Source organism: Mauremys mutica, chromosome 5 (assembly GCF_020497125.1).
Source record: "Mauremys mutica isolate MM-2020 ecotype Southern chromosome 5, ASM2049712v1, whole genome shotgun sequence".
Classification (NCBI taxonomy): Eukaryota; Metazoa; Chordata; order Testudines; family Geoemydidae; genus Mauremys; species Mauremys mutica.
In genome coordinates this window covers 19,136,745-19,150,425 of record NC_059076.1, presented here as the reverse complement: position 1 = coordinate 19,150,425, position 13,681 = coordinate 19,136,745, and the positions used below count along the sequence as shown (strand labels likewise).

Sequence of the window (13,681 nt, the reverse complement as noted above, 5' to 3'; positions counted from 1 at the left end):
ATACATAAAAATATGAACTGAAACGTCACGGAACAGACAACGCTGCCTCCTCTTGCACATACTGGGTAATGGCTCTAGATGTAAGCCAGGAGAAGAGTGCCACCTATTGCATTCACCACTACCCATTTCTGCAGCTCCTAGGCGTTCCGTGGAGGCCTCCCATACAGGTAATGACCAGGCCCAACCATGCTTCGCTTTTGTAATCAAATGACATCACAGTCCCAAGTGGTATGGCACCATCATTATTAATCACATTGATTACGGTAGTGCCCAGGCAGCAACCGAGATCAGGGCCGCCTTGCGTTAGGCACTGTACGAGCCCAGAGCAGCAGACTGTCCCTGCTCTGAAGAACTTAAAATCTACTAGACAAGACAGAGACAGGTTAGGGGAAAGGCATATAACACAGATCACTGTTTCATGATAACCAGTTACGTATCTGTGTAAGTGTGTTTTCCTCAGGTTTCAAGCGTCCCTTTATCTAGGACGCAGGCAACATGAACCTTTAGAAAAGGGATTTTTTTCCTAATCAAAACCCAAAGCCAAAGAATACAGGTTGTCTCCACCTGTTGTCTATTGTCATCTACTTTAAACGGTACGCTCCTGGGGATAGAGACTAGTACAGTGCTTTTCATCATGGGGCCCTCACCCCTGTTGGAACCTGCAGACACAACCATAATACAACTAAATAATAATCTTAGTTTAGAATCCCTCTGCTGAAATCAGGGTTGTTTTCTGAGCAGCTCCTCTTCTTCTCAGACCCACTCTTTTCCTCCAAAACAAACGTTATTAAACCGATGACATTGTCATATAAGGAACACCACTGCAAACGCACATGATACAGACTATGGGTACTTACCTATTCCCTGACATGCAAATTAAAAAGAAATCTAAAGTGATGGCTTCACGCACACAAATGACTCCATGTAATGACCTCCATGACCCTAATGGCTGGGAGGCCTATAGCTTATGGTAAAGCTTCTCAGTGGAAGTGACTGAATGGAGTAACATGGGAATGCACAGGGTTTTGTTATTCTGCTGGTGAAGAAGTGAGACTTAACAATAATAAAGCAAAAACCCACCTCCACTTGGCTGGGCTTTTGATCTCTTGTCTAGAAGACAAAATGAGAATTAAGCATCACAGACTTTGGACTAAATTCAGTGTAGGCATAAGTAGGTACAACTTCCACTGAAGTCAACAGAATCATGTCTCCTTATGCCAGGACTGAATTTGGCCCATTGTCTCCAAAAGAATCAGTCAGTAGCATTCGTAAACTCTTCACCGCAGCTATTGTATGAAGTGCTTGTACAAACACAGACCCTAGGGCCTGACCCTTAGGAGTCAATGGAGATGGAACTGATTTCAATAGGCTTTGGATCAGACCTCTAATCCTAGCTCACCTAAGTCTCTACTCTGCTTCCACTCAACCCAATGGGAGTTCTACCACTGACTTCAACAGCTGTAAGACCAGGCCTGTAATGAAATATTTTCTTGCTGCACTAAGTACCAGGCCACCAAATAATGCTCAAACATATGTTTTATGGAAAACAAATTCAATTTATAGATTGGACCGACCTGGCTACACAACAGCCTTAACTCCAGGGCCAAGTTAACCTCTACTTTGAAGACATTACACAACCTGGGAAGAAGTCCGGTTACAGTCCAAATTTTGCCAGTTTCAAATTAGTTATCTAGTTCTTTATTGTAAGGAGCACTGTTGAGTTGTGTAACCTATTGCGTAAGGTATTAATTTAGCCCACACAGAAAATAATGCTTAAAAGCAAGAAAACACAATTAAGATTTTTTTTTTTAAATCCTCAAGTTTAAGGGCCCAACACTGCGAGATGCTGAATTCCTACTGACTTCACAGGATCAAGAGACTGTGTGTCCCCCAAAAAGAAAATAACTACTCAAATTGGAGGATTTATTCCATACCAGGAACACTAAATAGATAAAGAAAATGGTCACCAATGCTATACATAGTGAGGATGTCAGTAGTCCAGTGTGCCAACGTTTCTGCTTTGGAGCTGTGTTGCAATTAGTCCTACATAATTAGCCTAAAACACAGCATAGCACTACAGCCTTGAAATCTGAGCTGAACTGGAGAGATTAAAGAAACTTTTATATATTTCTGAAATGACTCATTATGATTAAGGGTGCAGAGTCAGGCAGACAAGAGTCAACACTAAAAGACTATGGCCCTGATTCTCAGGAACGCTAATGCTGTTTTACACTGTTTTGATGGTATAAAGAGGACTTAAAGTTCATGATTGATATTCCCCTTTACATGGCTAGAGTGGGGTAAAACAGCCTTTGTTTAAATGAGAATCAGATCCCATAAGAGTATGAAATGTGATTACCACTACTGATTTGCTAAGAATTGCGCACCCTGCTAATCTGTGCTAAAACATCCAATTAATTGTGTAACCCTGTCCTCCATTCACATATGTGTTTCTCTCATCCACCTTGTATATTTTGTGTTTCAGACTGTAAGGTCTCTGGGGCATGAACCTCTTTTGCTATATGTTTGCACAGCACCTAGCACCATGGGGCCCCAACTCGATTGAGGCCTCTAGGCAACACCAGACTATAGATTAATGACAGTAAAATAATCCTATATAATGGGAACACGTGGACTATAAACTCAACATGAGTAGAAGTGGTGAGCAGTTTAAGGGGTACACAAATGACGACAGAGACATTTAGAAAGCTCTTTTGCTCTGTTTGTTCCTATTAGTGTACTTAATCAGCAGCCCTGAAACAGACACTCTAACTACAGAAGCAGCAAAGCCACAGGATTCTTTGCTGCTTCTACAGAACCAGACTAACACGGCTACCTCTCTGATACTCTAACTACAGGCTCTCAAGTGCAAAAGATTCGACTGTAGAGATCAATGATGACTCAGTTGCAGTGCAATAAAGGACTAGATCATCCACTAACCGGAAGAATATTTTAAACAGTAAGTGACTCTCAACCTTAACCTGAGAAGAGCTGCCGTTCTGCTCTACCATAGTAATTGTGCACAGCACTACAGTACTCAGTGGCCCAAATTCTGTTCTCACTTAAACTGTTTTTACATGGTGTAATTCAATTAATTTACATGGAGCTAATCCTAATTCACACCAGTGTAAATGAGAGGAAAATCCAGTCCTGTGCGTCTCTGGTAAAACCCCTTTGGCTTGAAGAAATTCAAATCGACTGAGTTTTGCTCAGGTTCATTTGTTATTGTTACAAGATACCAAGTTTCTCTTGTAAATTTAAAATCTATATAAAAATATCAGGGATTTCTTCAGCTTTGTTATATTACCTGTGTCGACAGTGCTTGCACGGTGATCATCTCTAACTGGGAGAAGAACCGCTGATCGCTGACCTTCAAGGAAAACTGACCTTTCCTAAACAAGTCCCCCCCATAAAAATAGAATAATATTAATGGATGAAATGTGCTCGTGGAACAGAAGAAAGATAAAATACTATATATTCAAAGAGGAATGCATAGATTAGTGCCAGATGAACTTAATACTTTTGCAATTAGGTTTATATAGTATCTTTAGTGAAGTGCATTCGCAGTACATAATATACTCCAATTTCCCTTTGCCTATTATACTCACAGTAAGCCAGTATGTCCAAAATTCAATAAAATAGTCTCCATTAAAGAATACTGGGTGGGATTTTCAAAAGCACTTAAGTGACTTTTTGAAGACCACGCAGAAAGAAAGCTCTAGCTCAATAGAAAACCACATGCACCTGCCCCTTATCTATTCACAATTAGCTAACATTTTTCAGTGCTTTGAGAGTCTCACATGAAGAGTTCTCTGAAAGTGCAAAATTATTATTGAAAACAATGGGCCAAATTCTGCTCTTAGTTACACAGGTGTAAAACTGGAATAACTCCATTGATTCCAGCCCTCACACTAGAGCTTACTCTGGTTTCAAGGTGGTGTAACCGAGTGTGGAATTTGGTGCTCAATCTCATTACGGCACATACAAGTGGCAGTCAGTAGATGCAATTTCCTCAAACATTTCAGATCTGAATACTCCCAGGTACTATACATGAAGTAACAGAACATACAGTCAGGACCTAAAAACTGAGTGCATGATATCAGCAGTGGCTGAGCGCAGATCATGCTGGGATGTGGATCTCCATAATTATCTGAATATTTTCCTGTAGGTATCAGATAACTAAATACCACAACCACCATTAGAACATCAACATTTACCACCACCATCACCGTATCCCAAGCATAGGACGTACACTTGCTCCCACTGAATCTAACAGCAAACTCTCATTCAATGAAATGGGAGCTGGATCATAGTTATCTGCTATTCTAAAAACAGAGGGAAATGTGCAGTCTGTGATACCATGGTACAGCAGCTTTGGCGCAGTGATGGAAAACATTGCGATGCACCTCACAGAAAGCAGTTACAGCGCTCTGCCAACTGACAGGTGAGTGACTCTTCGAGACACATCCATCTTTGCAAGGCCAAGAGATCAAAACAAAGACACACTCAGTCACCTGGGTTTCTCTTTGCTGTGCACAAAGCGGATCCTCTTCTCCTCCACATCCTTCCAGCTGAAGTGGTCACCCTTGTCCAGTTGCACATCTTTCCCATTCTCCATGATCACTAGCCTGCCATTGGTGGGAGAGCTGACCACATGGAACAGCAGCTCTCCATCTCGGTCACCCGGGTCACGTGCACCCATGAAGGACAAGTCCAGTGGCTTTACCCCACCAATCCCTACTGTGAGTGAACCATTCACCTGGGAAACAGACATATCTGTGCTGGCTAGAAACAAGGGGAAAACATCATTAATACATAAGACATGCTCTCACTACATAATCGGAGGCTATGTTTATTTGTCTCTCTGTCCTCCTAAGATGTGCATGTTTGCCGCTGCCCGAGGCTAGATACTACACCAGGATCACCTAATGTCATTCTCGTTACCGGAGGACACAGTGGTCTAGAGGAAGGACCACAGAGTGGAGTATCAGGAGGGACTGATTTCTAATCCAAGTTCAGCCGCGGACTGTGTGGACTCAGGCAAGACACTTCTTATCTCAGTATCCCTATCTGTAAAATGGGAATAGCAACCCTTACTGACCTTCCCCCACAGGGGTATTAATTAGTTCGTGTCTACACAGTGCTTTGTTCATATAAAATGCTATGTCTTATTGTTGCCTCAGTAATGTATTTTTCCCACCTGGGTTTTATTCTGCATCCACTAACGATGGGAGATAGGACTGGGGGAAGAAAATTATCTCTAACTTTACTTGGAATTCCGGCTGCATGCATTTTCCTGAAAAGAAACATTACAGAGAACTCGCTTTCTGCTTCTTTAATGGCCAGTCCATGAACAGCATGGAGGGTCTGTACAAAACTTGGGTTTAAAAAATACTACTAAACACGTGCTACCTTTAGACCCATAAACCTGTCAGAAAACCACAGTTTAATTCCCTTATCCACCATGGGAGGAACTCACCTTCACACTCTCTGGTCCTGGTGTCGCCATAAAAACCATGGCCACAGTAAGAAACACAAAGCTTGTTCTTCAGAAACATGGTGGCATCACAGAGGTGGCATTCACTGGCATTGTCACACTCTAAGCATCCCCCGGGGCAAGCTGAGATGGATGGGAAGGCACAAGCTCATTAGCCATCACAACAATGCAAGAACTGATATGTGCAGGTGTCCCAGTTCTTAGATTAGGAAACAACTACACGTCTACCCTGACATAACACAACCCGATACAACACGAATTCGGATATAACGTGGTAAAGCAGCGCTCCGGGGGGGCGGGGCTGCGCACTCTGATGGATCAAAGCAAGTTCGATATAACGCGGTTTCACCTATAACACGGTAAGATTTTTTGGCTCCCGAGGACAGCGTTATATCGGGGTAGAGGTGTACTCCCATTACTACCTTTCCTAATGGTAAAAAATGACCCACCCTGTATCTACAAGTGCTAACACACCCATTTACAAATACACAGAGAGTGGGTGTCCTTGGAAGGCAGCTTTTACTAGTGTCAGATTCATTGCTGGTTCTACTAGCATCCCCCGTTTAACGTAGGAAAGCTCTCTCAAACTGACAATCTTTCAAAACAGAAGAATGTTGTAAGTGGAACCACAGTTAGCTTCGCACATCTGAAAAACCTGGCCGTGTCCTCAGATCCTGCACAACAAGCTAATCTGAACAGACTGCAGAAAGCTGTAATAGAGTGGATCTATTACATAACAGTAAATGTTATTTTTATTATGGGCAAATGTCATAAGCAGAGGATCACTAAAACCAGAGTTGCTGTTTGGTGGAATTTCACTTTATTCAAACTCACCATAAGTGGGTCCCAGGGTAGGCAAAGCCTATTCCTTAATTCTCAATCTGATTTCACCTAGTCAGCAATGAGTTTCATATCTCTGCATGTCAGCGGTGCTCTCTGTTTGCCTAAGCCACCATGTGAGAATTAACAGTTCACGGTGTTTAAAGAGTTGCAACCTCAATCCCTTCCCACCATCTCACACCAGTTCGGTTCACCTGTGCATTTCTGTTCTGTGCGGTCTGCATAATATCGCTTCCCACAGTCCAGGACACAGTGCGTTTGCAAGAGGAGAAAAGGAGCTTCACAGCGAGCGCACTCGTTTGGATGGTGACACTGGAGGCAATGGTCATCACATCCTGAAAAACATTTGCAAAACCAAAAAAGAATTAACTACCATCTACGTCCTAGCAACTAGGCCTTTTACTGCTGCCTGCACAAAAGTGATATATGGCTGGGCCCATTACATTAATACCTATGTGTCTTCAGAGACAGATTGCGTGTAGGGGGTTGGGAGGCTGAAGTTAGGGCATGCCTTCAGAATCAAAAACTTGCTGTACACACAAATGAAAATTAGAGACAGACTCGAAAACCAACGAGGGAAGCATGGCACCGTAGCGGTAGCTAAAAGCAGTTTCACAGGGACTTACGTTGGCATGTGTCTGATTCCCTGTAGAAAGCTAACGGGCACTGTTCAACACAGGCCCCATCCTGCAGAATGTAGCCATCCATGCACTGCAGACAGTCAGTCCTCGTGGGGCCTTTACAAGCATTACAGCTCCAGTCACACTCTAGAATAAAGAAAACGTCAAAGTAGGGCACCCTTCTGCATGCACATCCAGCGCTGTACACACATTAGGCAGCTATCAGCTGCGGAATTCCTCTCTTTGGCTTAACATTCCCTAATTACGTTCAACACAGGTATTGTTCAGTGTATGGAGCTTCTTATCAGTGATGCAGCTTCGCAGACAGAGAAATTTGCTCTTATCCCTTAGGCACCAGTGGGTCCTTATCTGCTAATGCTAAACATTAGTATTTATCCACATAAAATCCTCAATCTCTTATCTTGCACAGACTGGAACTCCTAGGATGCTGAAAGCTTTCCCAATTCACACTAACCAAAGAGGAAGGTCACTCAGAGGAGAGTCCTCAGGCCAGAAACATAGCAAATATAGTTAGGCCCAATTCCACCTTCAGATTCCCAGGCATGGCTCCTGCTGCCTTTAGTGGAGGCTGTGTGCATGTGTCCATGTCCACCAGGGCATAATATGGCCTATAATATTATTTGTAGTACCGTAGCACCTCAACTGGGGCAGCCTGGTGCTAGGCCCCGTGCAAATACATCATTCAAGACAATCCCCACTCTCAAAAGCTTATAGTCTAAGTAGCCAAGATAGACAATGCAAGGGAGGGGAAACAAAGGCCTACAAAGGTGAGGTGACTTGCCCAATGTCACATGGCAGATCTGTGGCAGAGCCAGGGTAGAACAGTCTCAGTCCAGTGCCCTACACACTGCTTCTCTACAGTACTGAAATATCATCAGACTCCCACTACCTAGTTAAATGAGGCATAGAGAGAGCCAGCTAGAAATAACTATCTAATAACCATTGATTTGTAATATTGCTTTGGATGGTGGTGGTAGATGATAAAGCTACATCATCCTCAAACTACATTTCCAGTATGGAATATTATCCAGGAGAGTTTTGGAAATCTCAAATCTTCTAAATCTTTCTCAATATTTGTTGTTGTTCAGGGATGTAGTACACTGCTACCTCGATATAACGCCACCCGATATAACACAAATTTGGACATAACGCGGTAAAGCAGTGCTCTGGGGGGGGCGGGGTTGCACACTCTGGTGGATCAAAGCAAGTTCAATATAACTCGGTTTCATCTATAACGTGGTAAGATTTTTTGGCTCCCAAGGACAGCGTTATATCGAGGTAGAGGTGTAATTATAAGCCAGAGATACTCAAGTCAATATACAAGACCCTACATGTGCTTAATACAAAAAGATTTAAAATGTTAACCTCATTCATTATTCAATTGAGTCATGACTGAATGAATTGCAAATCTTGACCCTTGGAAAGTCTGATGGCTCACTTACTAAATCATTTACAAAGGAAGGGTTTGCAATAATCTTGGGGATTTTTTTTTTTGACTGAAAACTGAAGTATGTGACAGAGGACTGCTGAAAAAAAGATAACAGAAAAAAATCTGCTCAGTAATAGACCATTCTGCAGCCATCCTAATTGTTATTTTTAAATAGAAAATATGCATTTTTCACCTCTGCAAGTCTTGGTGGAGTAATCAAGATAATATTGCTGAGTGCAGCTTTCATACTGGCATTCACCAAATAATAGAACCTTGGCTGAGTCTCTGCATGACGTACATCCCATGGCTGACTCACAACTCAGACAGTGGATACTGCAAGCTGTAGAGAAATTAAGACAAAAAAAATCACTGCAATTACTGAAGCACTAGCTAAATGATGTTAGATTTACCTGAAGCTTCACTATTCAATGTTCTCTTTGGAGAATCTGCTGGGGTAACTCTTCATAGCTTTCCCTGCTTACCATCCCCAGACCCTGCTTCATGACTACCCTTCATCTATCCAAAAGGGAGTTCTGGTCATGTCTCCACATAGGACTTAATGTTGCTCTGAGTGTCTACCAAAAGAGGCCACTTGAGAGCAATTTAAAATATTGCTTTCTCCAAGATGGACAGAGTTTATGTACTAATAATCTGGCGAACCACCAGGGTCAAACATGAGACTTGAATTCAAATCCCTGTATACAAGTGTTCTTCAAGCATTTTTCTCCTTCGACCTTGAGTAACTTAAATTTAACCCTTCCAGTTTGTATTCATAGACTCAGAGTTCTGAAGGCCAGATGGGACCATCAGGATCATCTAGTCTGACCTCCTGCATAACACAGGCCATAGAATTTCACCAAAGTGTTTCACCAAGTGTTTTACATTTTACTTGAAATGTGGGATGTTACAGGTTTATAGACACAGGAAGCAAAATCTGATGGTTCAGCTGGACAAGTTGCAACCCCCAGAGGTTCAAAATATTTCATTCCAACTCCACGATGTTGGGAGTCTGAATTTCTCAGCATGATGCAGGTGCATTCAACAAGAATGGCACAGCTCTTGGCTATCCTTGACAGAACAAGGAGTAATGGTCTCAAGTTGCAGTGGGGGAGGTCTAGGCTGGATATTAGGAAAAGCTATTTCACTAGGAGGGTGGTGAAGCACTGGAATGGGTTACCTAGGGAGGTGGTGGAATCTCCTTCCTTAGAGGTTTTTAAGGCCAGGCTTGACAAAGCCTTGGCTGGGATGATTTAGTTGGGGATTGGTCCTGCTTGGAGCAGGGGGTTGGACTAGATGACCTCCTGAGGTCCCTTCCAACCCTGAGATTCTATGATTCTCTGATCCCACAGCAAAGCTTTAATAGCAAAGTGCTACAAAAGAGTGGAAAGCGACTTTGGGTACGTCTACAACTACACAGACAAAAAAACCCAGCAGTGATTCTCATAGCCTGGGTCAACTCATCCGAGCTCACAGCGTTCGCACTGGGGGTGGCTAAAAATAGCTGTGCAGATATTTGGCCTCAGACTGGAGACCCTCCCCACAACATCAGCTTTCAGAGACCAGGCTCCAGCCCAAGCCCAGACGTCTACACTGCTATTTTTAGCCCTGCAGTGCAAGCCCAGGTCAGTTGACCCAGGCTCTGAGACTTGCTGCTGCAGGTCTTCTCTGCTGTATAGACGTACCCCTAATAGCATCTAGCCGATGTGCAGAAAGCCCACTATGATATTGACCTGCCATACTTTTAATGGTGAGCAATCACTTGGAGGGGTACAATGCACATCAAAGGCCATATTTTCAGAAACACAAAAATTGTGTTGATTTACACTCCTAACTTGCATGCACAGTTACCAAAGCTGTGCTAGCAAATGCAACAATTATGCATACAAACGGTCAGCTAGAAACGTAACTGGTTATTTGAGCACACAATTATCTCAAACACAATCATGGCATCTGATCATGCAAATGCAAGTACAATTTTTTGCATACAATCATACAGGCAAATCTCTGGAAATATGGCCCCATAAATCCAAAGGATGAAGTTCGACTGGTCGCTTTTATGGCCAAAAGTTCTCACAGGCTTGAGAATGAGCTCAGTGTGGCTGGAAAGTAGAGATCTATGAAACTCAATGGTTCCTATTTAGGGGGGTGCATGTGCACTTGTTCTTGGTTCAAGTTCACTTTGAGTCCTAAATCCGAAAAACTCAAAGTACAGATTAGCTGCAAATACCTGTTTTTTTCCTGGTGTCTTGTTGAAACTAGGAGAAACCACCTATTTTGTCACTCGTGACATCTGAGCTAATGACTGGCTGCTATATGGTCCAAAAATGTCATACAATTCTGTAGCTACTGGGAGAAAACATCAGGTCTCCAAGGATACATGTACATGGCAGCTGGAAGTGTAATTTCCAGCTTGGGTAGATGGACACGAACTAGCTTTGATGAAGGGCACTCAAAGTAGCAGTGTAGCCCCAACAGTGCAGGCGACAGTTCAGGCTAGCCACCTGACTACTTACCTAGGGTCAAGGATAGGACTGTAATTGGGCAGCTAAACTATGCTGCCATGGCTACACGGCTATTTTTGGCACACTAGCTCAATCAAAGCTACCCTGTGTACATCTATCTGAAATTACACCTCTAGTGGTAACGTAGATGTACCCTAAAGAAAAGTCTATTTAAAGCATCTAATACCTATTTATAAATGCGCCAGCACTTGTCTCATTTCATCGGTCCTTACAAAGGTGTGGTGTTTGTCAAGTATCCTTACATTAAAAGAGCCATGAATTAGAAGACCCACGAATGATAAAACATTTGTGGAGTTCAAAATACACAGTAGTCACACTATCCAAAAAGACTGCTCCCAAAGGGGAAAACAAACGCCGCATTTAAAAACAAGTACATGCCATTTCTTTTATCAGCACTGCTCTGCAACAATGTTTTCAGATGCATACCACTTTCGTGGAAAGCTTCTTAAGTTTGTGTCATCGTTTCTCTACAAACACTCCAGTAGACATATCGAGACCAAAGGAGTACATAGATCTACTTTACATTCCTTTGATTTAATCTAAGGTATTTTCAAAACTATGGATTCTTCAAAAGTGTAGTGAAATCAAAACAAATGGGGGAGGAGGGAAAGAGACCAAAGATTCTGATTAAACATTTTTTGTTATCTCTAAATGGAAGTTCTCCAACACAGCAGCTCAATCCATTTCTAAATGAGTTATCACTAACACTGCACTGAACAGGTCTGAGTGCCCCCTGAAATTACACAAATTCTATACATCAACACACTCTGCCATAAGGCTCTCGTTAGTTTTCACCAGCCACAAATTGTACATCCAATAAAAACGTTATTTGCAAACCGGGAGATGAGACACGTGTGGTTGGAATGAGACTGTTTACACAAATAAACGTCTCACTCAAGTTTGGGAGCTACAACGGTATTCAGCAAGGGCTTTGGTTTCATAAGGCTAGTGAATGGACAGCCCAAGGGGAGAAACAGATATTTTAGGACATCCACAGAAGACTATCCATGAGTTTGGCACGACACTGAGGCTTGGCAAGCCTTTCTATTTGGAGAGTGGGTTTTCTGGAGAAGTTAGTAAGAGTGGAATCCACTTTGTGCTCATAAGCTTTGATCCTGCTGAGCGGTCTGGTCCCAAGCCAGCAAAGTACTGAAACACATACTTGGACTGACCCATTAAAGCGAATGGGACTATTTACATGCTTGAAGTTAAGCGCATGTTTAAGAGCTTTGCTGGATTGTGGCTAGAGTGCTAAGCACCTTGCAGAAATCTGCCCAAACAGAATAGTAGCATTTTGAACCCATTTTGCACGGGCATAAATGACCAGACCTGTACAAGGCAGTAGGTAATTAGGCCCTTGTTCTGCATACTCACTGTTGCATGTACAGTGAAGTTACTTAATTATTAAGTCTAGGTCAAGGTCTTCATAATGTCACCAACAGCATTTTCCTGACAGTTACAAGCTTTTCATGACAGGACAGATGGGATCAAGAAGCCAAGAAACCATTTGCAAGGGTATTCTGAGGAGGAGGGAGTGTTTGGCGGGGGACACTTACGTTTGCAGGTCCTGTTCTCATCCCTGTAGTATCCCAGGAAACAGACTGAGGTGCACATGCCAGTGTGGGACAAAACGAGGCTGGAGTCACAGGAAGAGCAGGAGAAAGGGCCTCCCCCACTGCAGGTTTTGCACGAGGGGTGACACTCTGAGAGGGCAGAAAGAATGAAAATACCATTCACACAAAAGCAAGTCTTCAAGCAGGTCTGTAGTGGTTCTTTACAAGTGCACATCACCGGACAGATCCTCACAGTACAGAGCACCCACCACTCCTGCTCGCACACATGTTCTCGCTGTCAGATTTCTTGCTTTCCTGACTGTCCTGTAAGTAAAGAACTGTGCTTTCATTAAATGTAAAGAGCCAGATCCATCACTGACTGTAAGTGGACAGAGAAATCCATGGAATTACCCACCTTATTCAAGGCTGAATTTGGCCCAAGGCAATGTTAGGAATCTTAAAAGCTAACACTAAATTCAATATGCACTTTGACACAGCTTGAACAACAGAATAATTTGGGTAATTCATGAAACCCTTACACCCAAGAAATGCTCTATCTAAACTTGGCTTTCCAGGAGGAAGGAATCCCCCCCTCCCTCCAAGAGGCATATCCCACTAGACGACATATTATAACGCTCTGGAGTGAATTATGTTACCTGGAAGGCTAAGACAAAGCTAAGAAACACAGTTAGTATGTCTGTCAGTGTGGAGCTAGGTAAATAACGATACAGCGACCTTGTAACGAAATCTTGGGCCAGCAGAGAGAAGTTTTTGCAGTGCTCATCTTGTATATTTAGTCTGGATTAGGCACTGCCCATCTCATGCAAAGAGGCCAGATCGGACATTTAAATATATGATGTTTCCTCTTTTGGTGTCTTTCTCTTCTATCAATCCATAATATATGTTGTCTCATGTAAGATGAACTGGGTTTGACAAGCTGTGGGTGGACATCCTAGAGTTCTCATAGGAAATGGATTTATGTCCTCTTGAGAAAGGCAAAATGGTGTGAAGAAGACTGCAAAAAAGTGCCACTCAAGCACCAGCAGGTAGCAGGGTAGGCACAAAAGGGCTAATGGACCCAAAGGCACAAGGCACCATCAAAATGGTACTATCAACACTGCTGGCTGACCACCTACAACGTACTACCCCCAAGAAGTCAGACTAGCTTTTCTGGAGCTGGCTTTTTCTCTCCGGGGCTG

The 13,681-nt window shown here is 42.9% G+C and overlaps 1 protein-coding gene across 1 annotated transcript in view; it reads right to left on the bottom strand.

Annotated features, from left to right (window-relative positions):
* The window catches only part of FRAS1 (Fraser extracellular matrix complex subunit 1), a 312,388-nt gene that overhangs the window by 103,702 nt on the left and 195,005 nt on the right, over positions 1 to 13,681 (bottom strand). Inside the window, exons 21-27 of the mRNA XM_045017440.1 lie at positions 12,486 to 12,632; positions 8,601 to 8,747; positions 6,964 to 7,104; positions 6,532 to 6,672; positions 5,480 to 5,620; positions 4,515 to 4,785; positions 3,308 to 3,392 (exon numbers count right to left, since the gene is read on the bottom strand). Of these exons, the coding sequence (XP_044873375.1) occupies positions 3,308 to 3,392; positions 4,515 to 4,785; positions 5,480 to 5,620; positions 6,532 to 6,672; positions 6,964 to 7,104; positions 8,601 to 8,747; positions 12,486 to 12,632 (1,073 nt within the window). The remainder of the gene's footprint in view (positions 1 to 3,307; positions 3,393 to 4,514; positions 4,786 to 5,479; positions 5,621 to 6,531; positions 6,673 to 6,963; positions 7,105 to 8,600; positions 8,748 to 12,485; positions 12,633 to 13,681) is intronic.